The 25,475-nt window shown below is 54.9% G+C and overlaps 11 protein-coding genes across 11 annotated transcripts; 7 read left to right on the top strand and 4 right to left on the bottom strand.

The window, feature by feature from the left end:
- Positions 1–968: 968 nt before the first annotated feature.
- CCMA1212_000184 (uncharacterized protein) lies at positions 969–1,724 on the bottom strand (the record flags this gene model as incomplete). The annotated part of the gene is made up of 4 exons (XM_073697665.1): positions 969–1,084; positions 1,158–1,200; positions 1,282–1,349; positions 1,511–1,724. 4 exons carry the CDS (start codon positions 1,722–1,724, stop codon positions 969–971), a joined length of 441 nt encoding a protein of 146 aa, XP_073563892.1.
- A 464-nt stretch (positions 1,725–2,188) lies between these two features.
- CCMA1212_000183 (uncharacterized protein) lies at positions 2,189–2,485 on the top strand (the record flags this gene model as incomplete). The annotated part of the gene is made up of 1 exon (XM_073697664.1): positions 2,189–2,485. The coding sequence occupies one exon, from the start codon at positions 2,189–2,191 to the stop codon at positions 2,483–2,485; it is 297 nt and encodes a 98-aa protein (XP_073563897.1).
- Positions 2,486–3,867: 1,382 nt separating this feature from the next.
- On the top strand, positions 3,868–5,384 carry CCMA1212_000182 (26S protease regulatory subunit 6B; the record flags this gene model as incomplete). The annotated part of the gene is made up of 4 exons (XM_073697663.1): positions 3,868–4,030; positions 4,133–4,174; positions 4,257–4,355; positions 4,415–5,384. The coding sequence occupies exons 1-4, from the start codon at positions 3,876–3,878 to the stop codon at positions 5,382–5,384; spliced, it is 1,266 nt and encodes a 421-aa protein (XP_073563898.1). The 5' UTR covers positions 3,868–3,875.
- Positions 5,385–7,087: 1,703 nt separating this feature from the next.
- On the top strand, positions 7,088–10,864 carry CCMA1212_000181 (uncharacterized protein; the record flags this gene model as incomplete). The annotated part of the gene is made up of 1 exon (XM_073697662.1): positions 7,088–10,864. The coding sequence occupies one exon, from the start codon at positions 7,088–7,090 to the stop codon at positions 10,862–10,864; it is 3,777 nt and encodes a 1,258-aa protein (XP_073563895.1).
- Positions 10,865–16,157: 5,293 nt separating this feature from the next.
- On the bottom strand, positions 16,158–16,670 carry CCMA1212_000180 (uncharacterized protein; the record flags this gene model as incomplete). Its single annotated transcript, XM_073697661.1, has 3 exons — positions 16,158–16,286; positions 16,411–16,565; positions 16,616–16,670. The coding sequence occupies 3 exons, from the start codon at positions 16,668–16,670 to the stop codon at positions 16,158–16,160; spliced, it is 339 nt and encodes a 112-aa protein (XP_073563896.1).
- Positions 16,671–17,084: 414 nt separating this feature from the next.
- On the top strand, positions 17,085–17,699 carry CCMA1212_000179 (uncharacterized protein; the record flags this gene model as incomplete). Its single annotated transcript, XM_073697660.1, has 1 exon — positions 17,085–17,699. The coding sequence occupies one exon, from the start codon at positions 17,085–17,087 to the stop codon at positions 17,697–17,699; it is 615 nt and encodes a 204-aa protein (XP_073562919.1).
- A 316-nt stretch (positions 17,700–18,015) lies between these two features.
- CCMA1212_000178 (uncharacterized protein) lies at positions 18,016–19,461 on the top strand (the record flags this gene model as incomplete). The annotated part of the gene is made up of 1 exon (XM_073697659.1): positions 18,016–19,461. One exon carries the CDS (start codon positions 18,016–18,018, stop codon positions 19,459–19,461), a length of 1,446 nt encoding a protein of 481 aa, XP_073563763.1.
- A 1,491-nt stretch (positions 19,462–20,952) lies between these two features.
- On the bottom strand, positions 20,953–22,441 carry CCMA1212_000177 (DNA replication regulator SLD2; the record flags this gene model as incomplete). Its single annotated transcript, XM_073697658.1, has 2 exons — positions 20,953–22,241; positions 22,300–22,441. The coding sequence occupies 2 exons, from the start codon at positions 22,439–22,441 to the stop codon at positions 20,953–20,955; spliced, it is 1,431 nt and encodes a 476-aa protein (XP_073563302.1).
- A 587-nt stretch (positions 22,442–23,028) lies between these two features.
- Positions 23,029–24,132, top strand: CCMA1212_000176 (uncharacterized protein; the record flags this gene model as incomplete). The annotated part of the gene is made up of 1 exon (XM_073697657.1): positions 23,029–24,132. The coding sequence occupies one exon, from the start codon at positions 23,029–23,031 to the stop codon at positions 24,130–24,132; it is 1,104 nt and encodes a 367-aa protein (XP_073563301.1).
- A 593-nt stretch (positions 24,133–24,725) lies between these two features.
- Positions 24,726–25,403, bottom strand: CCMA1212_000175 (uncharacterized protein; the record flags this gene model as incomplete). Its single annotated transcript, XM_073697656.1, has 1 exon — positions 24,726–25,403. One exon carries the CDS (start codon positions 25,401–25,403, stop codon positions 24,726–24,728), a length of 678 nt encoding a protein of 225 aa, XP_073563759.1.
- CCMA1212_000174 (uncharacterized protein) lies at positions 24,768–25,461 on the top strand (the record flags this gene model as incomplete). The annotated part of the gene is made up of 2 exons (XM_073697655.1): positions 24,768–25,115; positions 25,186–25,461. The coding sequence occupies 2 exons, from the start codon at positions 24,768–24,770 to the stop codon at positions 25,459–25,461; spliced, it is 624 nt and encodes a 207-aa protein (XP_073563300.1).
- Between the last annotated feature and the right edge of the window lie 14 nt (positions 25,462–25,475).

The following is a 25,475-nucleotide window of genomic DNA, read 5'->3' as shown; positions in this document are numbered from 1 at the left end:
CTCTTACCTCCAGTAGTAGTAGTAAGTCATGCAACGTGCGCATCCAAGCTCGTTGAAGCTCTCATTATAGGCATCCTTCCGTAGATATCAAATGACCAGCGCTGTGACGTACATGTACCTTGAGACCTTTAGCCCAGCTCTACCTACCTTATACCAACCTGAAATCGTCATGAAGGGTTCGGGTTCTGTAGCGCATCCATTGCGCAGCGCAGCAGCACCTGGGCGGTACCAGCCCAGTGAAGGCCTGGGGGGCTGGTTGGCTGGTGGACAGCTACTATAAGTTTGGGGCTGTCTGGGGTCCTCCAGCGATATGCGGGGCAGCCCAACGCTTAAGCCGCTGCACTGGCAAGACTGGGCTCCATGGATCGGACCGGAAGTCAGTGTGGTGATGAGAGGTGCACGCGATTCCCTCGCGCAGCACCTCTGCCATTCACCTGATCGTATGCAGATAATTGAGTAGAAATTCCGTATCTAGGTAACTACCTACCTACCCTAGTCCCCTGGCTAACAAAGCGCAAAGAGAGAACAAACAAAAAGAACCGCAAGCCTCCCCAGCCTACCGATCCGGCTGAGGCCCAGAAGCCAGTAAACCGTAAATACCGAAGTGACATACCGAAACCAATACCAACATCGCATCGTAAACACGAGCGCAAACGCCAAACGGCCGTGAGGGCGCACCGAGCCAACAGCCCTCCAGAGAATACCAAGTACCACCGGGCTCACCGTCCGCGATCCGTCACGGCCGCCTGACGTATACACCCAGAAGAGCCAACGAGGCCAACCAATCAACAAGTGCCGAGGCCTTGACGCCGTCGGGTGCCAACCGACACTGGTTAATAACAAAGTCGAGTAGACATGTCGCGAGAGAGGGGGGGGAAAAAAGGATATCTAGATAATTCAGGGTCCCGGAGGAGAAAAGAAAACAGGGGTATGGTGCGTAATGGCGACAATAAGGCAAGGCATAATCTTCATTGAGGAAGCATATTCTTCATCTCCTCGTCCGTGAGATGTATTTCGTGTACGGGGTCTCGTCGGTTCTCCAGGGGAATGTAGTCGCAGTCGATGTAGGACGGCAGGAAGATTTCTAAAGAGGCAGTAAATTAGCCGCTGTTGACTGCCATGGTTCCCTTCAAGCTGCTTGTTGCCGGCAAACATACCAGGGTTCCACATGAAGCCTTGAGCGGACGACAGGTACGAGATCTAGCGTGAGCTACACGTCAGCACATTTTCACATTCCATCAACCTGATTAGAACAAGGAGTCGAGAGCAAAGGAAACCTACGAGTCGTGGGGGCCCGTCGGGTGAGCCAATATTGATAACGGTACACTCCTGCTTGGAAAAGGCCGAGCCTGTACAACGGTGGTCAGCAAACGGGTGCTACACAAGGCGGGCCACACGGCGTATTAGGCTGTGCCAACTGGCAGCTCCTGAACCGGCCAAAGGATGTAGGGGAAAAGAAAAAGAAAGAGGAAAGAAGAAACATTCAAGAAGGAGAGGCAGGGCGACGTACTAAGCAGGCTTGGTCGGCGACTTTCGAGCGCCGTGGCCGTTTGCTTTTCCTTTCCCTTTGCCTTGGCCTTGCTCTTGGGAGAGGCAGACGGGGACGAGGGCGAAGGCGAGCTAGAGTAGGAGCTGTCGGACGAGCTGCCGACCGTTTCGGCGGAGAGGCCGTATCGCGGACCAGAGGACGAGGGTCCTGCCGGAATGTTGATTGACGAAGACATGCTCAGCTTGACGCCAAAGGGCGAGGGTTCTGTGCTGAGCAGAGTCTCGGGTCCGGTGGCTACGCCAGGCAGAGAGAGGGGCGATCTCGACGAGCACGGAGCCAAAGCCGAGACCGAACTCTAGGAAAATGTCTGTGAATATGGTTTGCGCAGACTGCTGAAAGCCGCTGAAGAGGGGACGACAGCTGAGGAGCGAAGCGGGCCCGAGCGAGCTGAAGGGTGAATGGAATGCGAGGCTCTAAGAGCGGCAGACGGGCGAGAGGGCAATCAATAGGCGCAGGGCGATGCGACGGTACAGTGGACGCAAGGCTGTGACTTTAGGCGTGAGGCGGGCGAAGATGCGAGACCGACAGCGGGCGTGCAGGCAAGGGACGATGAGGTTGTGAGCGTTGGGGGAAGCTGAAGGTGGTGAGAGGCCGGAGGACGAGAAGTGTGACGAAGAGGCCCAGGTAAAGGTAGGCGAGATGAGCAGCATCCGGGATGGACAAAGTCAAAAGGCACCGCAGCTGGAGCCACGGCCACAAGTACCTGCTACCGGCCGCCTGCCAGCTGCTACAGTACGGATATCTGCTGCGACCTTCAAGAAGTGGCCCGAGGCGGTTGATTCAAAGCGGCCTGGCCTGCGCCGGGCTCCGTACAGTATTGCGTGTCTGCTACCTGCCGGCTACCGCATCTGCCGCCCAACGCTCGCTGCGGCTATCGAGTACTCTCTCGTCGCCTGGACGGAGTCCGTCTTTGAGGCAGAAACCTTGTTCTGGTAGCCCGTGGCGACACGGCGCTCGACTCCGGAATCTTCCTGCGCTATGACTCTCGGCTCCTGTTCATCGAAGCGCTGGACCCAGGGTGAAGCGCTGTTTGCCCGTGCAGGCCCGTGTTTGTACGGAGTCTCTCGCGCAAGGTACGTTTGGGTACTATATGTACATGGGTGAATGATTCCGTACGGCCACGACGGTGGGATGATCGGAAGGGGAAGGGAAACGAGAGCTCAAGTATGTACTGGCTACCTGCGGAACTGTGCATGTCACTGGCAGTTCCGGCATCGCTCGAGACAGCAGGCCGTACTAAGGTACCTACGAGCGCTGCTTGCGAGTCTCAGGTAAGTAGCAGGTACTCGCTGCTGCAGCTCGTCTCCCAAGCCCCACGACCAGGGACCCCATATGTACAGTTAGCTTGATTCACGCCTCGGCCTGAATCGACGGATCACCATCCCGTGATGCCTTATCGCCCGCTGGGCATCGGTAGCAGCTTGAGCGCAAGGTCTGGGGGTACATTGATGGCATTAGAGGCAGCTGTCATGCCTGGTGCGGATCCTTACCAATGGCAAGTCACTCATTCCTGGGAGCTCGACAAGGGCCGGTTCCCCACGCCGATGCAAAGACCGGCGCCATGGCGTCCTGCCCAATCGGAGCGCCTGAACGGCGTGGTTTGAGGCTGGGCTGGGCTTGATTGTGTGGTTGCGTTGAAGGTTTCACTGTGGCCGGCGACCTCGATGCTCCTGAGGTGAAGCCTTGGTGATGGCGCACAACCACCTGGGACTCTCTAAAGACTAAGGTACTGCGTAGCATGAAATGGCTTTTAGCACTGCCCAGGACTAAGGTACCTTGCCTACCTTAACCAAGTATCAACATCTCACATTCACAAGCCGGCACGCTGATTTAGGCACTGATTGATGCAAGCACTAAATTTCAAGGTCCGCACCGAGAGCCCCCAGCCGGCCAATGACGTGCCGCGCTGCTCACCACAGGTGCCGAATGAGTCTTAGCCTCCAGATGCCCTGCTTGTGTCGTCGCGACGTACACAGCCCACGAAATCCAGCCATTCGCACGGTATGAGCACATGTCATCGTCTCCGACGTTATCGCGATAAGCCCAGCACGTGACATGACTAAGCGTCGCGCCCGCCCGGGGAAGGCTGCGTCTTCGTCGTCGGCGCCTGGTGGCAGCTAAGACAGAGCTTTGGTTGCGTAACGGAGTAGCTGGCTGATGCTTCGTCTCGAAATCTGTGTATTCCCAACCACTCCGTTTCTCCCCGATCGATCAACTCACCGACTCACGCCTCGCGAACAACACCATCGTCGTCTTCAGCCTCATCTTGCTCTACTTTCATCTTCATCCGCCTCCGTACAATCGATAACACCGAGCAGTCGACAAGATGGGCGACGTCCTCGTGGAAAACCAAGCCACCACGCTGCCGCCACACAAGAAGGCCGCGCCCTCGGCCATTCCCAACATTGACGACTTCGAGGGCCTGCCCACCGACGGCGAGGATGACTACGCCACTCTCAAGAAGCTGCAGAGGCAGTTGGAGTAAGGCTGCCCCCCTTGCCGCCGCATGCTGTCGCGAAATCGCCTCCAGACGGACGACCACCTCAGCATCATCCGAACCACGGCCGCTGACCACTCGTCCAGGTACATCCAGCTACAGGAGGAGTACATCAAAGATGAGCAAAGGTACGAGCCTTCCCCATGCCTACGTGATGAACATTCCCATCCGCCAAAGTCCAAAGACGCTGACATGCTGGTTGCCCCGCAGGAGTTTGAAGCGAGAGCTGGTACGAGCTCAGGAAGAGATCAAGCGCATTCAGAGCGTACCCCTCGTCATCGGCCAGTTCATGGAGGCCATCGATCAGAAGTAAGGAAGCGCTTCCAACATCGACTTGGCCAAATTCTCCTTCTAACCTTTCACCGCAGCACCGGCATTGTTCAGTCAAGCACAGGCTCCAACTATGTCGTCCGCATTCTGTCCACCCTCGACCGCGAACTGCTCAAACCCTCCTCCTCCGTTGCGCTGCACAGACACTCGAATGCCCTCGTCGACATCCTGCCCCCGGAAGCCGACTCCTCCATCGCCATGCTGGGCGCCGACGAGAAGCCAGATGTGACATACGCCGACGTTGGTGGCTTGGACATGCAGAAGCAGGAGATTCGAGAGGCCGTCGAGCTGCCCCTGACGCACTTTGATCTGTACAAGCAGATTGGTATCGATCCTCCTCGCGGTGTTCTGCTGTACGGTCCACCCGGAACCGGCAAGACCATGCTTGTCAAGGCCGTTGCCAACTCGACGACTGCCAGCTTCATCCGTGTCGTGGGCTCCGAATTCGTCCAGAAGTATCTGGGAGAGGGTCCCCGAATGGTTCGCGATGTCTTCCGTATGGCACGCGAGAACTCGCCCGCCATCATCTTTATTGACGAAATCGACGCCATCGCCACGAAGCGATTCGATGCCCAGACCGGTGCCGATCGTGAGGTGCAGCGTATCCTGCTCGAGCTGCTCAACCAGATGGACGGTTTTGACCAGACCTCCAACGTCAAGGTCATCATGGCCACGAATCGTGCCGACACCCTGGATCCCGCCCTCCTTCGTCCCGGCCGTCTCGACCGAAAGATTGAGTTCCCTTCTCTGAGAGATCGTCGCGAGCGTCGTCTCATCTTCACCACCATTGCCAGCAAGATGAGCCTGGCGCCCGAGGTCGACCTCGACAGCTTGATTGTGCGCAACGACCCTCTTTCCGGCGCCATCATCGCTGCCATCATGCAGGAGGCAGGTCTTCGGGCGGTTCGCAAGAACCGATACAATATCATCCAGTCCGATCTCGAAGATGCCTACTCGAGCCAAGTCAAGGGCACCAGCGATGATAACAAGTTTGACTTTTACAAATAAGCTGTCAATATCTATCTCTGTAATGAGGAATATCAAGGACGACGTAAGATGGGGGGGCATCATATCAGAAGCAGAGGGGCAAGCGGGTTGTCAACTATCAGGTACAGGCGGCTTCTTCACTCAAATATGCATCATGGAAAGGATATTGATAGAAAACATGGGCGGACGGGGAGTGCCGGCCAAGACATTGGGAGAGTGAGATATGGAGACGAACAGACAAAGCATTGAAAAGGAGGTAGCTGTTGGTGCCGTCTTCATTGCAATGGATCTACGGCGTTGATATTTAGTCGGTTTTGGGTTCGCCTGTGTAACAGTGCATTGCCTCTTTGTCGGCCTGTCTTTGTAGGAAAGGCTGTCCATGTACCATGAGGACTTGAGATGGGATGAGTTGACCGTGTGATAATGAGACCGTGAACCAAGGATGTCTGTGATGGGAGCGGCCCCTAGGTAGTATATGGTGTCTACTGAAACACTCTACATTATGTTGTGCTACGATTGCTATCCTCTGCTACTATTTCTGTCGTCTGCTACCGTTGTTATCCTCCGTTCCTGTCGCTGCATCCTTCTTGTCTTGCTGTATGCTTGCATCTATAGTGTCGAGGCCACTTTATGATGGTGCTTGTGAGGGTAAACAATAGTCTGAGCGCTTGATGCTCAAGCATGAATCCTCTGTCTTCTTTTTTTCCTTTTCTATTTCCGTTGCTGATCCTTTCTTGTCTCGTCCTCTTCTCGCACGCATCTCCAGCCTTTTCTTTCATCCATTATTGCCCATGAACCCGTTGATGCAAAGCCCACCAGCCAACGAAAGCCACACGAGCTGAGACCAAAACCACGTTCGGGGACAATGACCTTTCTTTCACTTTGCAGCTCAACTTGGCGCCTAGGTTTTCTTTCTCTTCTTCCTTTTGGCTTTCCAACCCCCTTCTTTCTGCTCATATCCGACGCATTCTCATTATCTTTTCGTCACGAAGCTTCACCGCCTTCTTTCTTTAGCACCTAGCACCTAAAACGTCCTCGTTCACCGCTTTCCTCAACTCGTTTTGGCTGCATTTATACTATTATAGCCTTGGAGGGTTTATTCTCAACCTCTTCTCACACCATCTTGCATGCGCCTCGCCTTTGCCAGAGTGCTTTGGTCCTTGTTTTTTTTTTGCTGCTCCTTTTTTGTTCTTTCATTTTACAACGGCACTCTCTTTCCTTATTCTTTCGACCCGTTGTTTATCGTTGTATTACAGATGATTATTTGGCCGGCCTACGCTTTATGGACTCTGCTCGCCTCGACTCGCTCCACGCGCGATAGCATTCGATCCTGTGGTTTCGCGTGACGGTTGCCGTCGTCAACAGCTGGCAGCGCCCTACCGTTCTACGACCTGACTCCGGATTCTCTTTCTGCTCCTTTTTCCATTGGTATATATGACTACTCGATCGCGAACGTTTCTTCTTCCTTTTGTCTGGTGTCATTTACGTGCATCTTAGACCTGGAGCTGGCGCAGTTTGCATACATACCCGAGGTGTTATTGATTTTTTGAGGCTTTCTTTTCTTCTCCTGCTCTCTGGGATACCCATTTGGAGTCATATGCCTCTTTTTGGATTCCAACTTGCATCCATTTTGGCCAGCATCACAGATTCACGCTTTTGGCGACTTTCATTTGGCGATAATTTCACGTTCTGGTCTCTCGCATCCTGCGTTTCTGGAGCAAGCGATGGGGGACAGCTCGGACGAGACCGCCCAGGAACCTCCTGCTTTGATCGATGGCAGCATCACGGAGAATGAGAGCGAAGCAGCGTCTCTTTTGGGTACCAGTCTCAAGACGATCCAATCCTGGCAGCCCGCCTTCTTGACCATCACCGATAACAACCGTTCAGCAACACAATCATCTGACCACGAGCCATTGCCACACATAGACTCACTCGAAGGGACTCCGAGCTCTGACGAAACCGTTATTGAGCTTGTCAAATCAGACCTGATTACGTCTCCGTCTCGCCTCGTCACGTCATCATCACGCAGTTCTACCCTCAAAGTCTCCGAGGTTGAAGATGCTGTGTCGGACAGTCTTTCTACAGAAACATTTCGAGCGACATCACTGGAATGCTTTCCTTCAACCGGATCCCTGAGCGTCGAGATACCGGAAAGCGTCCAGCTTGTACCAAGATCATGCTACCAGGGGTTTCAGCCCCCCTACGACCTACTGACTTTGCCAGAGTGGAAGGCTGTCCAGACGCTTTCTCCAGCCTTGGCGGAAAGCAAACAAGACTTTGACGAGATTCTGCTGGACGAGTTTGCGATTTACCTCGATAAGGAGACATGTTCGCAAGAGATGCGGTCCTTACACCAGCTCAATACCAAGGTTGGACACAACGACTTTTACTTTGACGGCGTTCTCAGCGTTGGCGAAACTAGGGCCTACGTGCGCCGTATCCCCATCACCGCGATTCCTATTGGCAACTATGGCTCAATCTCTTACCATACCGTCCGAGACAACATCTGGCTGCAGTCTCCTTTGAGCTACAAACGAGAGTTGTACTACAGGTTAGGAAAACCGGCCAAAGAGTATGCGCGCTTCTTTCACCCTTTCCTATGGTTGGCAGACCTGGCGAAGCACTTTGTAGACTTTCTCTCCATCATGGCGGAAAACGAGCGCAGTGTTTCCATACATCACTTTCGGTCGACTTTTGCAGCTTGGGCGAAGAAAAGCCACAAAGATTCACCCGAATTTCTCAACTGGCAGCGTCAACACCCGAGCGATGACTACCGGACTTCGATAGCCGCCAACATAGGATTCCTCCACAAAGAGACTCTAGGTGTGCTGGACCATCGAGAGGCGTATTCTCATGCCATCTGGGCTGAGATGTGGGAATTCCGGTCGTTCAAGCCCATCACAAGCCAGCCCAAGATTGAGAATCCGCCGACGGTTGTCACGCAATACATATATGACTGCTTTGAACATCTTCCGTTTGGCGACCGCCTTCTGGTTGTCCCCTTGAGCTCGCAGACAACGGAGCTCCGCAACAGCCTGATCCGACAACGGCACTTGGAGCTTCCGTCAAAGCTGCACCAGACGTCCAAGGACATCTCTACGGCTCCGCAAGAGCGAATCAAGAATATTCGGCCAGGCGACACCATCTCAACCCATCGCGATGGCGCAGAGTCTGGCACCTTGTGGAAACGAGAACTATCCAAGGGCTTCTCTGACGTGGACAGGTGGTTTGCACTGGTGCAGTCAGTTCACGTTGACAGAAACGGGGTGCGCACATTTGACGTGATTTGGTACTACAGACCCGTGGACACGCTCTGCGGGTTGATGAAGTATCCATGGAACAATGAGCTGTTTCTCTCTGACCATTGCTCTTGCTCTGAGAAAATCAAGATTGAAGAAAGCGAGGTTCTCGGAGTCCATAATGTTGATTTCTGGGGCACCTCAGCAACAAGCGCGGAGCTCTTTTGCCGGCAGACCTACCTGCAGGAAGAGAGGAGATGGGTGATGCTGGATGGGAAGCACCTACAATGTAGGCATACTTTACCATTAGTAGATAACCGTACGGCACTCGACTACCAGCCGGGAAGGACATATCTGCTTCGCCTGAACTTGAAAGGTCCATTCTCCGAGCCTTGTGAGTTTATGCACACATCTGGTGGGGGAGGTCGAAGGTTGTATCACTTCAGGCGACTGTTGCGCCGTCGCCAGGTTGATCCAGACGCTCGCGATGCGCGGCCAAATGAGCTTGTGTACAGCGAGCAAACGTGCAAAGTCAGCAGGGATCGAATCATGGGCCCATGCTCGGTGAGATGCTTCCGGTACGGAGACAAGATCCCTACGCCGTATGACCGCGACGGCACGGGGAACCTCTTCTACATTACCCACCGTCAAATCGTCACCGAGGGACCTTCGGTGTATGTGCCTCTTGACGACGCACCGGCTTCTCTGCATCAAGGCTTTGATCCCCTCCAGAAGTTGCAGAAGCTTCGCGGAATGGACCTCTTCTGTGGAGGCGGTAACTTTGGCAGAGGGCTTGAGGACGGTGGAGGAATCCAGATGGAATGGGCAAACGACTACGACGGCAAGGCCATCCACACGTACATGGCCAATGTCAAAAGCCCCGGAGACGTCCACCCATTCTTGGGCTCGATTGACGACTTACAACGCCTTGCCATCCAGGGCAGCTTTGCGGACAACGTACCCATGATTGGGGACGTTGACTTCGTGGCCGGCGGCAGCCCCTGTCCCGGATTCTCACGCCTCACCAACGACAAGACGACGGCAGCGCAGAGGAAGAACCAGTCGCTTGTTGCGGCATTTGCATCCTTTGTCGACCTCTATCGGCCCAAATACGGCGTGTTGGAGAATGTACCTGGCATGGTCCACAAGAAGGACGACCGAGACCGAGACGTCTTCAGCCAGCTCATCTGCTCCCTTGTCGGTTTGGGCTACCAGACGCAGTTCTTCTACCTAGACGCATCGTCTTGCGGGTCGCCGCAGCGCAGATCCCGCATCTTCATCGTCTTTGCTGCTCCAGGGCTTGAGCTGCCCGACAAGCCAGTACAGACGCACTCACACCCCCCTAACACAAAGGAGCATGGGATCGGATGGCTACCCAACGGCCAGCACATGGCGAGCCGAGAAATGCCGGCGGCAACGCCCTTCAAATTCATCTCCGCGGAAGAAGCGACCGCCGACCTGCCGCCCATTTACGATGCCAAGCCCGACATCTGTGTCGCCTACCCCGACCACCGCTCAACGTCGGGAATGTCAGACTTGCTGCGGGCTCGGATATCGGCCATCCCGACACGCCCATGGGGCATGAACTTTTCGCAAGCGTGGTTCGGAGACAGCAAGGTCGGTGGCTCCGGCACGATGACGGCGGCCGAGCGCGAGTTCTTCATCGGGACAAAAGGCGAGGGCAAGCAGCCAATGTCGGTGCAGCCGTTCTCAAAGTCCTACGGAAGGATGTTCCCCGACAGGCTCTTTGAGACCGTGGTGACGAGGCAGACGCTGGGTGACGCGAAGAACGGGCGACTGCTCCATTGGCGGGAGAACCGGCTCGTAACCATCATGGAGGCGCGCAGGGCGCAGGGCTTCCTCGACGAAGACGTGCTGCTCGGGGACCCCCCTACGCAGTACAGGATTGTAGGCAACAGCGTTGCGAGGCAGCCTGCCGTGGCTCTCGGTGTGACGTTTCGCGAAGCGTGGGTGGCGAGCCTGAAGAGGAACAGAGAGCCGCAGCGCGCAAGCAGCTGTATTGCCGCTCAGGAAGAAGGCGGCAGCTTTGCGGACGACGTTCCAGTGACTTGTGATGAGCCCCTCAAGATGGAGGGCGGCATGGGCACGCCGACGGATCAGCCAAGGGCCTTTATGCCCGCAGCAACGGACAGCACGCTGCAGTCGATGGATAGCACGATGGGTAGCAAACGGCCTCGTTCGGCCAACCTGGTGATTGAGCTGCTCGAGTCGTCGAAACGACGGAAACCGAACCCCTTTTGAAGATGGCGGTGCTCATTTGCTTACTTTCTTGATGAAAGAGTATATATTTGTATATCAGCAATACCTCAGGGATTGGAGTATCTCATATTGATTTAGCGGCGTCTTTCTTACTTGGGACGGACTGGCTGGGTAAGGTCTAAATAGACAAAAGACGAGTATAGAGTCCGTGGATAGATGGGACATATCAGCTGGTAGTGACATGTCCGTAAACTAAGAATCGTCTTGCTTACTTACATTCACCATTCAATCTCTCGAAGAACGTCAAGTGTGAGGAGCATGTACAACGCAGGGCAGCATGACCGTCCTACCTACACAGGGAATACAGCAACACAGATTCACGACGGTGATATAGAGTACCTAAACAGATTCGTCCGAGTCCGTCAAGTTGAAGCACCTTACCAACCTACATATCGGCGACGTGGCATGTCCAGTATGAAGCTTCCAGGCGGACAACCCAACCCCAGTTGATCAGGTAAAAAGGTAACAGACAAAAGTTCCAGCAACGGATTTACTATACCTGCTTTTCTCCTGGACGTAACAGACCGGAGACTCCGGCTTCGGCTTTGCAAACGGTGGTCCGTATGAGCACCGGGCGACACAAGTATCGAAAAGGCCCGAAGAGAAAGGCAAAACAGAGAATGAAGCATGAGTTGGTTAGCTGGGACACGGCAAGCATATATTTCCCCCACTTATCTATGTATGACCCGGCCGTATCTTTCATCAGTAAGGTCGGTAGGTATGATGCCTTTGGGATTGCCAGACACAAGGAGGAAAAGCCTCAAGTATATACCTACTACCCACTAAGCACGACCTCTACTACAGTGCACGCAAATCCCGTCATTATTGAAAAAAAAAAAAGAAAGAAAGAGAGAAAGAAAGAAAGAAGAGGTGAGGTTGTCTGTAACACGCGCATGTCCTCAATGCAAATGTGGCCCCCCCGTCTCCGGGTGATGGGTAAGCTAAAGCTGAGAGGCCTTGTCTCCCTCTCTAACCCCCCCTGTCCCCTGTTCACTTATTCCTTGCCCCTTGCCATCTCGTCCCCCCTGCTCCGCTCCCTGTCTTTTTTCGACAAGAGCTCAAATCTGCGCGTGGAGTATGTAGTAATACTAGCTAGAGTGGTATCAAACTCCATGGGGTAAATTCAGAGCAAGAGAACTGACATGGCCCCAGACGCGCATCGGCGCCATGCTCGGTGTTGCTCACTTGGTACTGCATAGTTGGGCTACGAAGTAGAAGCGGCTGGCTGTATTACTTTAGGTCGAGGCTCTACAGAATCACATGTCTTGTTGTTTTACAACCCCCCCTTGGTGCACGACTTTCATGCGGCCAACGTTGGACGAAATCTCGCCGAGAGCGGCACGCATATACAGCTGTAGTATGACGTATTAGTCCTCTTGGAAAGGACCTGTGACGATGTCCCCCTTATTGGTGATGGCATGTCAAAGTTCTCACCGCGTTTAAGCAAGTTGGGTCGGGAAAGATGGTATGTGCTCCCGAGTCGGAGGGAGCCCGCGGCAGGATGATGACACAACTGCGTCCCGGAGCTGGAGCGAGTATTTGGCCTCTTCCCGTTAAAGGGAGATGGTGTAATTGGTGCTTGCTTTGTCGGTTTTCGGCCGACGCAAGATGGGAATGGAAATAGAAAAGCCGGTGGCAGACGATGTTTCGCAATCCCAGTGCCACGTGGCCGACGAGTTGCAGACGGGCGGACGGGGAAATTATAAGAAGAACGCGTGCTACTTCAGCTACTGTACTTGATCTACCCTGCTTCAGCTACTGCAAACTTCAAGGTACCTTACCTTAGTAGTAGTAGTAGTACTGTATATGGCATGGCTACTTGACAAGCGAAAACGAACAAGAGGTGGCCTTGATCGTGCCGCCCTGGTCCCCCTGTCATGTCAGGAACCCGAGTACTGTAGACCTGGCGTATGCATGTGCGTGTTCCACAAACTGCCAGTAAAAGGGACAGTATTACTGTAAAGCCTCAACCGCAAACAAGGAAGCGAGCACGCGAATCGACGTCGCCAAGTTTCCCACGGTACCGACAGGGAGCGGAAGCTGCCAGACATCAATTATGTTTGCACGTCCATCTAGGGAATCGCAAGTGCTGCGGTTGGATATCAAGGCGTCTACCGAGGTGGATGTCGTTTGAACATTGTTGCCATGTCAGGCGTTGTTATACCTACGAGCACCTACTAGGTATATAGTAGGTAGGTATTGGGACAAGATGGGTCATTCGTCTACCGCAAAGGACTTCCTGCGTGCTTCAAAGAGTCTCTGCAAATGCCTCTGACTTCCAATCTTGAGCCCGTTCTATTACTGTATAGGTATTTCAGGGACTGTCTTGTTCAGCACAATGGGACACCTCCTGCATTCTCCGAGATGTCTTCGCCATTCGTACCTTATTTACTAAAATACTACCTAGGTGCCTACCTACCTAGTAGTGCTCTAACTGGCGGCCCGAGAAAACCACACGGCAGAATTGTCAGTGCATGAGAAAGGTGGCATGGCAGGAGCCTGCTAGATCTGCAGGAACGGGGATTCCATTACCGAAGGAGCGACTGGGTTGAAGGTGCGCGTGCGTTGCGCATGACAAGACAGCTACTTTGCAATTCACCGAGAATTAGTGCTGGAGACGCGAACCGGGACTGTACCGAAAGTGGGATGCTCTCGAGGAAGGTGCGGACTCGAGAGCAGATGCCCTTCTTCAACCTCTTCTTCAGTCCGTCTTCTTATTCGTCGTCTTCTTCGTCTTCTTCTTCCACTTCCTCTTCTTCTTCTACTTCTACTTTTACTTCTACTTCTACTTCTACTTCCTCCTCCTCCTCCTCATCTTCTTCTTCTCCTCTTCTCCATCACCTTCGTGTCCTAGGCCAATTCTTCACCACCGGCAGCAACCCATCCAGGCCCTCCCCTACTAGCACGAGCGAAACCCACCAGAGCCACCGGGCAAAAGGTCCAGCCACCTCCCACGAGACAGGCTCCAAAAAAAGAAGGGAAAAGATGGGGGTGTTGGAGCCGCGCCTCTGAAACAGGCGACGATTCGGGCATGGCCGACGCCTCAAATTGTCGGATCGGCCATTTCTCACCCAGATTGCCAGACAGCCAGAGCACACCACCCAGCAGCACGAGCAACTAGCACCACTGCTAGGCTATGCGCGGGAGCCATGCCGAATAAAGTACCGACGAGGTATTCACTTTTACCGCACTGCTGTACGGAGAAACTGGTGGAACAAGGAAGCATGCCCTTGTCACTCTGAGGTCCTTTGACTACTTGCCTGATGTCTGGTGGAATCCATCAATATCACGTTTCCCAACCTGCAACTCTGGAAGGAGAGCGAACAGTGACAGAACACACCCACACATGGGCCAGTTTTGGATCCTGGACGGTCTTTCGTTGAACCGCGGACCTTGCACGAACTTATCAGCTGCACAACGGGCAAGGCAAACGAGCCACAGCGTCAGACGCCTGAACATACAACAATGAAAGTACGAGTACGAGCCCGGCCTCTGGTCTTTGGGAGCTTCTCCAAACCCGTGTCCGCAGAGCATGGACCAGCTTACAAGCTTGCAGGGTCTCGCTGAACCAACGGGCAGCTAGTCTTTGGCCCTCCGCTTCTTTTTCTTTCTGGAAGCTGAGGAGGAACACCGGGACCTCGGGAGAAATGGCACAATGACACCCGGCTGGCTTGCCAATTCTCGGGCTCATGGCTAAAGGCATGGGTGTTGCCGGCACAGTTTCAGCTTCGCACGGAGTTGATGCAGCCCGATGGAGTCGAGCTTGTCGCTCTCTCACATGTGCAGCAAGCGACAGGCATCCCATGCTTCTTCCACTTCCTTGCCTTTTGCCTGCCCGTGCATCTCGTGCGTTTGGTTCCGTGCCTCGCTGGGGCGGCACCCCGGCTTCTACTTCTTGGCCGCGCTCTCGCTTGCCGGTCAAATTTCAGAAAACGTTGGATGTTTACTCAGTCATGCACGGCGGCTCATGGAACTCTCGTCTTGCTTCATTTTTGGCTGCTCGAAAGTCTAGAGAGCCGGCTAGTTGCCCTGCTGCTCATCAAAGAGAGTTCAATGTGCCTTGGTCGTCGGGCAAAGACGGTCGAGAGGGGAGAGTTTGAGCGACACGACAACTCTAGCGCCCACTTGGATCCGGAACGGTTCCCTACTCGGTCCTGCCGCCAGGGCTGGAGCAGCAACGCGGCCAATGCCGTGTCGTGCATTCGGGGTAATTGCGAGAGAGGGCAACTACTCGCCAGACGCAGGCAAGCTTGGCCTTGCTCAATGCGTAAAGGGGGAGGGAAGAGGCTGAGTGGGAGTGGTCGTCGAATGAGATGTCGTCTGGTCGACGAAGATTGGGTACGAGTAACTATTATGGAGAACCCCAAGAACGGAGCAGCGCACATGCTTGTGCCACTCGCCGCGGCAGTACACGCACATCAGAAGCCACCTAGAAGTTACGAATTGCGAGGTGCAATTACCATCCCATTCCTTGTATACTGAGTCACGTCTTCGTTGCGGGCTCCATTGCAGCGCACATAGCCAGCGTTCCGAGCTATGGCTTCATTCTTGGCCTGGTCGGTTGATTTCGATCCGATTGCTGTCGCCCTTGTCCCTGGCTAGCATCGCCTGACAAGCATCGTCATGAGGCAGCATCGCTCAGTCGCAAGGCGACAACCATGTCAGGTCAGGGCAACAGGATAGGGCAGCGTCAGCACAGGGCAGGCCGGGGACGGGGATCCCCTCGCTGGGCACCTGTCGAGCAGCTGAGCAGTGCCAAATCAAGCCGCCCAAGCAGTAATACGGATACCTGCCAAGTACTTGGATTCGAAGCCACCGGGTCTGATGGCTTGCTGCTGCGTGTCTGTGGTACCCACCGCAAGCGCCCAGGCCCCGTCTCTCATCAATCAAGACTGCCGGCCCTGCTCGCACCAAAATAGCGAGCCTCCTTGAATCGAAAGGCACCGGCATCCAATCTCATTTTCGGTTTTCCTGCCTGGCCAGCCAGTTGCTCCGGGCGAGCTGCCCAAGCTTACCTGCCAGGATTCCGGCACTCCTCTTTTTCCTTTTTCTATCTCGTCCCATCCATTCCCGTCTCTTTCTTTCTCCTTCATTGTCCCGTCAGATCGCATTGAGCATCGGCTTCGACGGAATCGGCATCTGCTGCTGAGTTTCTCGTCTCTTGTCTTGCTGGTAATTACTACGACGACTTCTCTAGGACCAGAATCCTCCGACCACTCAGATTCCTAACGGCTTCTCACATATTTTTTTTTTTTTTTTTCCTTTTGTCCATTCGTCACTTTTGGGTCACGAGATCACCGGTTTCGACACTACACACTTCCACACCACCACCCCACACACTACGCGAGCCTGAGCCCTGGACGTGTGTTTGAGAAGTCTGCTTCGGTTTCTGTATCAAGTACCAAGTAGGAGTGGTACCGTCGACTGCCCGAGAGAGCGTGTCTCAGGCCTCAGTGAGACCCGAGGCGGCGGCCAAGGCCTGTGACAGCCCTGCGACTAGACGCGCAGAGTGGCGACTATCGACTTACATCGGCGGCGGGACTGGGGTTGCAGCACTCTCCAAGAGCTCCAAGGCTCTGTTGATGGCTCCGATACCCTGCTGCTAAATTTGCAGCCTTACAAAGCACGGCCGACGTCGATTGCAAATGAACCGCCTCGACCTGGGCTGATACGCACATTACGGCGAAGCAACCAAAAGGACCGTCGACGACGAAAAGCGAACAAGTCAATTCCCGAGCCGCTGCTCGCACAGCGCATCAGGCTCACGCGCAGGCCGTTGGGAATTCATTGCAGACGCAAGCGCACAACACACGCACACACACCAGAGACAACGCATCATTCTTTCATTCGTCGCCTGCGCCGCCGCATATACCTACCTACCTACCTACCTACCCAATCGCCAGATAATACTCGCCCGACGGCTTAGCCTCTGCTCCCTGGACGGTTTCGGCGTCGTCCGCGTCTTCTTCTGCCCTCCTAGTCGCCTTTTCGACTCGATATCACACACACTATCGCTCAAACGCGTGCGCCATGACATATATCGTAAGTTGATTCATTCCTGGTTCCTGTCCTTCTCTGTTGCACGCACATCGCATGCGTCTCGTCGTCCTCTGGCTTCCCTGCAATGCCAATGATATATTCCCCTCTCATGTGTGTTGCGTGCAATCCTCTCCCCCAATGCAACATGTACATGCATGTACACATGCGCGACTCAACTCATCCCGCAAAGCTGCGTCTGTCCATCTTCCATCAGCATGGTCCTCGATTGGCACCGTACGACCACTCGACTCGAAACCCAACGCCAGGCTGGCTGCTGGGATTGGCCCGAGTTCCCCTTCTCTCGCCCTTTCCCACCCTTTTCTTTCTTTGTTACTTCTCATCATCTGCCTCTCCTTGCATTGGCTGCCACCTGAGCCGCCTCTTCTTCCCTTCACTTGAGACTCCGCAGACCCCTGGCTTCGCTTTGGCGACAGGCCGGGTGCGTGCTGTCGAGAGCTTCGACCATTTGCCACCAACGACGACCTCTTCACTACCAGAGCAGCGGGAGATACCACGTCATGTCTGTTACATGTCTCTTCAGAAGCGTACGTGCACACGCACACACCGCTCCCATGAGTCCGCTGTGCTGTCCTCCCATATGGTCTCTCCTACAGTCTGTACGGCTCCTCATGGCAGCGTTGCGGGGGTCGATCGAAATAGCACAACCGTCATCTGCTCGTACCTCGCGAGTCTCGTCCGCTTGCATGCATGGGCAGCTGGCTCCACTGGGCAAGTGCCCAAGATCCGTAGGACTGTTCTCTGGGAAAAGGGAAGATGAAGTGGCCGGCGACATGGCTCGGATGGTACAAGCATTCCAGCAGGATGCTGTTGTTGCGCACGCCTCAGTGCCCTGCTTCTCAAGGGACCAAGTGGCCCCCCCCTCCCTTTGAGCAATTTCGCATCTCACATCATTGTGGTCTTCACCTCGCAGCAACCACGGGATATCATCCATTGGATTGCGGCGTCGCGTTGGCCCCTTTGAAAGGCCTATTTACCCCTTCACGCTGGCCATCTTCACGCCAGCCACCTTCTACCTTTTCAACCCTTATGCACCGAGTACATTCACAAATGCCCACGACACACATGAGCCCATCATGGATTCCACGCTCTTGCTGACCCTCCATCTTCAGCTATGTCTGGCCCACTACTGTGACATCCATGGGCCAACGCCCCTGATGGTCACCGAGGGCCTGGCGAGTCCTTGTGGCGTCTGTCACGAACCCTCAGCCGCAGCAAGCGACAAGCCCCCACGCTCCGCTCCAGCTGCGTCAGAACCCCAGCAGCCTCGGGCGTCGCCAGCCGCAGTTACCGACGGGCTTCGGGAATTGAGCCTCTCACAAGAGGGCCAGTCTCACCGTCCGGCCCTGCGTCGATCCCCCGGCACCGGTGCCAGCTCCGGCAATGATGGCGCTGCAGTGACTGGCCTCGACACGCCACCCGAGAGCCCGCGACCTCTGTCCCAGCAGCCACGGCGAGACTCGAGCTACCGTAGGACCTACGATGAGACCGTTACCCGGAAACAGGGACCTTGCGATAATTGCGCCATGACGTTGCCTCGTAGGCAGCAGAACGTCTCGGCAGCTGCGGAAGACGCCATTGACACGCGGGCCCCGACCTTGCGTACCCGCGCGCCGGCTGAGCGCGTCTTTCTCCCCGTCGACCCAGCCTCGCCGCCAAACTCGCAATCCTCAAGCGACACGGATGCGGATCACGAGGTCCCGAGACAGCCGCGCAGCAGGAAGAACGTGTCTTCTGTGAGCTCACGGACGACGTCGTGCTCCAGCACGTCGACGACGTCGGAGCGTCATCCAAGCCACGTGCACTATGTGGACTACACGTCGACCCATGAGCCCATCCTGCCCGACTCCTTTTCTCTCATCCGTGCCTCGTGTCTGCGCGCTTTGTCGTTTGAGACTCTCCCGCGAGCCCCTTCGACCGCGACGCCAGCGGCCTCACCTCAGCACCACACCTCGCCGTCCTTTGTGACGACGCAAAGCGCGGGCTCGGCAGCGTCGGGCGGTGCCATTTTCTTTGGTGATTCCTTGGCCGGATACACCACCGCCTACATCTTCCGAATTCCCGATCTCCACGCTCGAGGCCATAAGCGGGTCTATGCCTTTCTGGCACTCAGCACTCACAAAGAGAGACTCGCCATGAAGACGTTTGCGGGTGTCTCTTCGGCATTTCGCGAGCTCGCCACCTGGATCCAGACTCTTGCTGAAGCCGAGGCAGAGCGCACGGCGGAGTCGTCCCCCATCGGAAGCGTCCTGCAGAGCGGTGGGCAGAGCGGTGGACCGGGCAACCATGTGGCATCAACCTCATCATCGACGGCCATTGACGCGCCGAATGTGGATCGCAGCGCCAGCAGCTTTCTGACTGGTGGGAGCGGCTTCACCAGACGCATGGGAGGCCCGGGCAGCGTCTCCGCGCTCAAGGCCCGTGGCCTTGCGGAACTCGTTGGGCAGCCAGACTTCTTTATCACGCTGCACAAGAAATTCGTGCAGCTCCTGTTCGAGGTTGGCGTGTCCCTGAATTCGTAAAGAGCGCGAAGATCCGACGCATCCTGTGCGGCTCGATCACTGAGATTGCATCCCCGTCACTTGTACTCTTTCTTTTCTGTCAAATGGTTCTTACTGATACCCGCCGAACGGCACTGCGAAACATCATTCAGGGAGGAAAAGTCGCGGGCGGCTTTAGTTTACACTCATAGCCCCTTGTTCTTTCCTCTTCCAAACCGTCTCATGAGGCATCCTCTGTCATTGTTATGCCTTGTTGGTAACGTGTCCATTGTCAGCATAGCACCGGTGTTTTTTTTTTTTTTTTGTTACATACTTTTGTTTTACACGAAACGACACGATTCGGCGCGTCCGGGGTCGTGGTGACGCGAGCAAGCTCAGCCATGATGAGACGTCTCCTTACGTTCTCAGGGGAGGAAGGCCTCTTCTTCTTGGGGTGCTATTTCCATCAACTTGCTATTTTCTCTTGCTATTGGGCCTTGGCACTTCTTATAATCTTTCTTTCTCGGCGTGTATCGATCTACGTGGAATCCTGCGATGCAATGACCCATGATATCATCTTTTCTTCTTCCTTAATCTTTCTGTTAGGACAAATAAGGATCTTGTGTCATCCTTTCTTTTTCTATTATTTCGTTCAGGTACTAAGGGAAAAGGGATTTTTAAAAAAGGGTTGGGAGAAGGAAAAGAATAACCGAATAAAAAAAAGGTTTCTTGATGCGCCTTCAACTTCAACACTCGGCTCAATTCAAATGGGAGGGCCATCTAGGCAGGTGGGAAAATAAAACCAAGGGAAAGTGCTGAGGGTTTGATAATAAAGGAAACAACGTTATCAGATTGCTGATACTGATCTGTGATATTTCGGACATTCCTTTCCGTGATTCGTTCTGGGAATCTCGTAATGATAGCTAGGCTTCCTTAATTTCTATCCATTATGGCAGATCTTGTAGTATAAGTGAATAGTAGAGGGAGTGGCCATCCAGCGCCCTACTCTTGAAATACCTACCTTAGGTGCTTAGCATTATAGTAACTTAAGTAATATCTCCATCACAGCTAGAAATAGCTATAACTTATTAAGAGATCCTGCCCTCTGCTATCTCTAGTTTTCAAGTCTCTTTTTACTTTATATATTAGGGATAGAAGCACATGGCAATAGAAAACATAAAGTAGGTACTATTATTTTCTACTACAATCTACTTACTCCAAACACTTATAGCAGGGAAGGCATGGATCTACTTTCTGAGGGTAGCTATTCCCTGTTTCATTCGTCTTCTGTTGTCTTTGATAGCGGTCAAGACCGAGGTAGACGGAGCAAAATGACCCGACAACATGACATATATATCGCTCTCTCTCTATCTAAGTATGCATATACGGTTCATTGTTTCTGGCCTGAAGAACGCCTCCCCTAATGCAAAATTCCCGTGACAGCCCATGGTGGACGGACTGCAGCTCATTCCGGCCATCTATCTTCGTCTCACATACATGATATTATTCTTCACCCACTGCGTTTTCCAGCTTTCACCTCCTTCTTCGGAACCGGCTGTTATGGCCTGGGCCACCCTTGGCGCCATGGTTCCGCAGCTTCAGCCTGTGAAAGTTTGCGTGCGCCAGCTGGTTGACCTTGCGGGCCGCCTTCTTCACCACTCCTTCTGGCTTGACGGGCTTTTTCGCATTAGCCTCTGCGTCTGGGGTATCGTCTCCGTCTTCGAAATCGCCGTCAGACTCGCCCGCGATGTCTGACTTGTCGATCCGAGCTTGGGTATCTGGAACCGTGTCCTGGTCGCCGTCCTCGAAATCGTCACTTTCATTATCCTCTGCCAGATTCGCTGGCCGCTTGGTCCGCACCGGCCGCATGTTGACGCGCCGTGTCGTTCGCTTCTGTCCCTTCTTCTTGAATATCTTCATTGGGCGCCCGTCACGGTCTACAGCTTCCTCTGTAGGACTGTCATACATGCCTTCGTCGTCGAACCCACCCAGTGGCAGCTGCTTTGCTTGGCTATCCGGCTCCAGTATGTCCTGCTTCGGCTCCGGTTTCTGCGGCTTGACCGGGGGCTGAGGCGGTGGACCTCCCGATGCGGCCTCGGCCTCGGCTTCCATCTCCCGCAGCGCCTCGAGATCATCGTCCAGTTGTTCTTCCTCGACTTTCCGAAGACTGGCAACAATCTCGCTCAAGCCACGAACTAGAGGCTTCCGCGGTAACCTTAGCGGTGGAGCATCGAATGTGGTGTTTTCGTCTAGCGTCGGGAGAGAGTGCCTCTTGAGAAAAGCGGGAGTATCAAACTGCAGTTTGGACACGGAGGAGGGCGTTCCGGCCATATTCTGCCCGTCTCTCTTCTTCATAGGTGTTGAGAATAGCTTCCGTTTGCTCGCAGAGCTTGGGGTACGGCCGAGATTGGCCGCGGCATCGTCGCTCAGGCTGCTTCTGCGCTTACTGGGCGTCGCGTGGACACTACTGGCAGGGCGATTCGCTCCCTTGAGCGGGCTTTTGAACTCCCGCTCCACCAACAGGTCGAATAGGCCCAGGACTTTGCCATCCCGCTGAGGTGTCGGGCCAATGGACGTTATGGGCGTCGGGCTGAATAGCTTTCGAGAGACGGCTGGGCTGTTCATGTACTCTTCGCCGCTTGGAGGCGCCATTCGCTTTGAGGGAGTCTCTGCATGCTTCGCTCGCTTCATGGGGGTGCCGGCCGGCGCAGCGTCTGATTTGCGCTTTTCATGCTTCTGTTTCGACGTCGAGGTGTCCGGAAGGGGGGGAAGCTTGCCGGCTATGATATCGCGAAGCTTGTTGTAGTCTTTATACTTTTGGGCTTTTTGGGTGCTTTAGCTGGGGCCGCCGTGGGCTGGGAGCTGGGCTGTAAAGCGTACCTATGACCGGGTTGTTCTTTATATCCTCTCTCCCCGGTTTCTTTCCTTCGTGTGTCTTTGCCCAGTCTGCTTCCCATTGCTTGAGATCTGTTCGCACTTTCTGGGCTTTTGCCTCGTATTCTTTCTTCGAGGTGTCGTCCATTGTAGCATCTGGAGCGGGAGGCTCCGAGCTTGAGGCAAGCTGTACACCAACTAGTGTTGACGTAAGATATCAAGGTGCCGCAATTGGCATGTCTGTGGGAGAGACAGGACGATGAGGAATGAAAAGGAAGAATTGAAGCCGGATAGCAGAGGGAACCAGACAGGCAGCAGTTGGAGAGAGTTGAACAGTAAGTTGATGCTCCTTTGTCGAAAAGCGTCATGTGGGGAAACTTGCCAGTCGCGAGTGGAAGCGCGCTGCTTGTCATCAATCTAGAGAAGCGCGTCTTGCAGCAGCTGCACTTAAGCGGCCACTACAGGCCGACCCCACTGCAGCAGCCCCCTGTGAGATCGCTGAATCGCTGCAGCTGTGGCGCTTTATTAGGCGCCTTGTAGCCGGTAAATTGTCTACTAGTCCAGTAGTAGTACTAGGTTGACATAATTGCCCCACCCGCTAATCGATAGCGATTCCGCACCTCGACCTCGGACCTCATGCCTCGCATCTTCTCTCACTCTCACTTCTCTTGCGCTATCGCCACGGCTCTTGGCAAGCATCCTCCAGAGAGCATCCAAGATTGTCGCCCTGCCTCCATGGAAAGTGGACTGGCCGATGACAATGACGAACTACAGCGCAAAGTCCTCCAGAACACCCTGCAAGAGGTGGCCGCGCGAGAGCAGCCGACCGACGCCAACTGCTGCGTCATCTGCCTCGACGCCGTCAGCGATGCCTGCGAGCTGGTTCCCTGCGGACACGACAGCTTTGACTATGTCTGCATCTTGAACTGGCTCTATGACAACCCGCTGTGCCCTCTCTGCAAGAGAGACGTGACCAAAGTGCAGCGAGGGCCTCCCGAACGCCGAGAGTCGACCGTTATCGAACCCAAGCCACAACGACCTGAACCGTCATCTTCTTCGACGAGAACATATACCCATCAGCCGCCGTTTCCCCGTCCTAGAAGGAGAACATACAGGACCCCCCGGATCACAGACGGCGGTCGGGATGCTGAACGAGCTCTAGCCCATCGGCGCAGTGTCTATCTGCACAAGCGCTTCTCCAAGCATGTCGGCTCAAACAGGCTGTCCCTGTACCGGGAGCTGACGCCGAGGCTCTTCTGCAGCGACGAGGCTCTCGTCTCCCGGGCGAGGATGTGGATCCGCCGCGAACTACAAGTGTTTTCGTTTCTGTCCATTGACGACGGCTCTGCTTCCGCCGCGTCCAGCAGCTCTCGTTCGGGCGATGCAAACGAGGGCGCTGCCCAGCTGCGGCGGAGAGCGAACAACGCCGAGTTCCTGCTGGAGTACATCATCGCCATCCTCAAGACGGTCGACATCATGGGCAGTGCCGGGCAGGCGGAGGACATGCTGTCGGAGTTTCTCGGCCGGGACAATGCGCGGCTGTTTCTGCACGAGCTCCGGTCGTGGCTGAGGAGCCCGTTTACGAAGCTCGAGGACTGGGACCGAGCGGTGCAGTACGACTCGGTGGGATCCAGAGGCTCCTCGTCTGCTTCTTCGCCTGCCCCGAGACTTGGTCGGGATGCCGATGCGTCTACTACTGCGCCACACGGCCCGGATCGAGTGCGGCCGAGGGGGGACTACTACCGGCCCGGGTCGGCGCAGAGTTTCCGAGAAGAGAGGCGCAAAAGACGGCGTGAGCAGCATAGGCAAGATAGACGATGGAGGGAGAGGAGTGCTTGACCCTCGTGAGGATGTGTGTAGGATGTCGAGAGGGGAAGGACAGGGGTTCTGACATATTCGAGCCGTGTTGATTTGTGTGGTTGTAGACTGATAGAAGAAATGATACCCATTGCATTTTTGACCAGACGACACCGATATCACGGCGATTTTAGGCATCCTCATTCCCGAAACCACCTTCGTTTGGGATTCATCCTTCGTATGCGGATTTATAGTATCGGTTCTGGCACCGGAACACTTTACATAGCAGTCCTCCGCAGCTCGATGAACTAGTCGTTGGCTGCGCCCCTGTTTCTCGCCCATGAAGTCTGCATTGGTCGCTGCCTAGGTAGGCGGACAAACGATACGAACCGTCTGGATACTCCGCATATTCCGTGTCCAAGTCCACCGAATTGAAGGAGTCGGCATTCGTTTAGGCTGCCTCATTCTTTGTCCTTTCTGAAGCGAGACACACAGGATTTGTATTTATATATATATATATAGGCGTCGTAGATGTTCCATCAACACACAGTCAATTGGTCCGACCGGCTACAACTTCTTCTCAACATCCACCACAAAGACACAGCCATCCCACCACCCCTTACAAACACGGAAACCTACAGTTCATACAAGACAACCAAAGCATCACGCACCAAACAATGACAAACTACGAAATCAAAATCATCTCCGACACCGTCTGCCCCTTCTGCTACCTCGCCCGCGCGCGCATCGACCGCGCCATCTCCCTCTTCAAGAAGACGGTCCCCGGCGCGTCCTCTTCCACTTACACCATACGCTGGCACGCCTTCCAGCTCGACAGGGCGCTCCCGCAGGGTCAGTCGACGTCGGTGCGGGACGTTGCCGTGCGGCGCTTCGGCGCGGACAGGCTGGCCGCGAAGAGGGCGCGCATGGCGCAGCTCGGCGAGCAGGAAGGCTTCCGGTTCACGTTTGCGGGGCGCATCGGGAACACGCGCGACTCGCATCGGCTGGCGCACCTGGGGAGGAGGGTGGGCGGTGCCGGCCGGCGCAGCNGTGGAGGACCGGGTGCAGAGGGAGGTGATGAGGATGTTTTTCGAGTTGGGAGGGGATATCACGAGCTGGGAGGACTTGAGCGATGCGGCGGAGAGGGCGGGGGTTGAGCGTGGAGTTGCGATGAGGTGGCTTGAGGATGGGAGCGGAGGGGAGGAGGTCGATGAGGAGGTGGAGGAGATGGAGAGGTTGGGGATGAAGGGCGTGCCGAGAATTGTGATTGATGGGGAGTTTGTGGTGGAGGGGGCTGATGATGTGACGGCCATCTTTGAGCAGCTGTTCAAGGCCAAGGAGGCCAAGGGCAAGACTGAGATTCAGGGGTAAAGGCGTGGTGTTTT

The sequence above is a fragment of the Trichoderma ghanense genome, assembly GCF_004382785.1.
Source record: "Trichoderma ghanense strain CCMA-1212 chromosome Unknown scaffold_0, whole genome shotgun sequence".
Taxonomy (NCBI): domain Eukaryota; kingdom Fungi; phylum Ascomycota; class Sordariomycetes; order Hypocreales; family Hypocreaceae; genus Trichoderma; species Trichoderma ghanense.
Note: the sequence above shows the minus strand (reverse complement) of the source record. Positions and strands in the feature narration are given on the sequence as shown.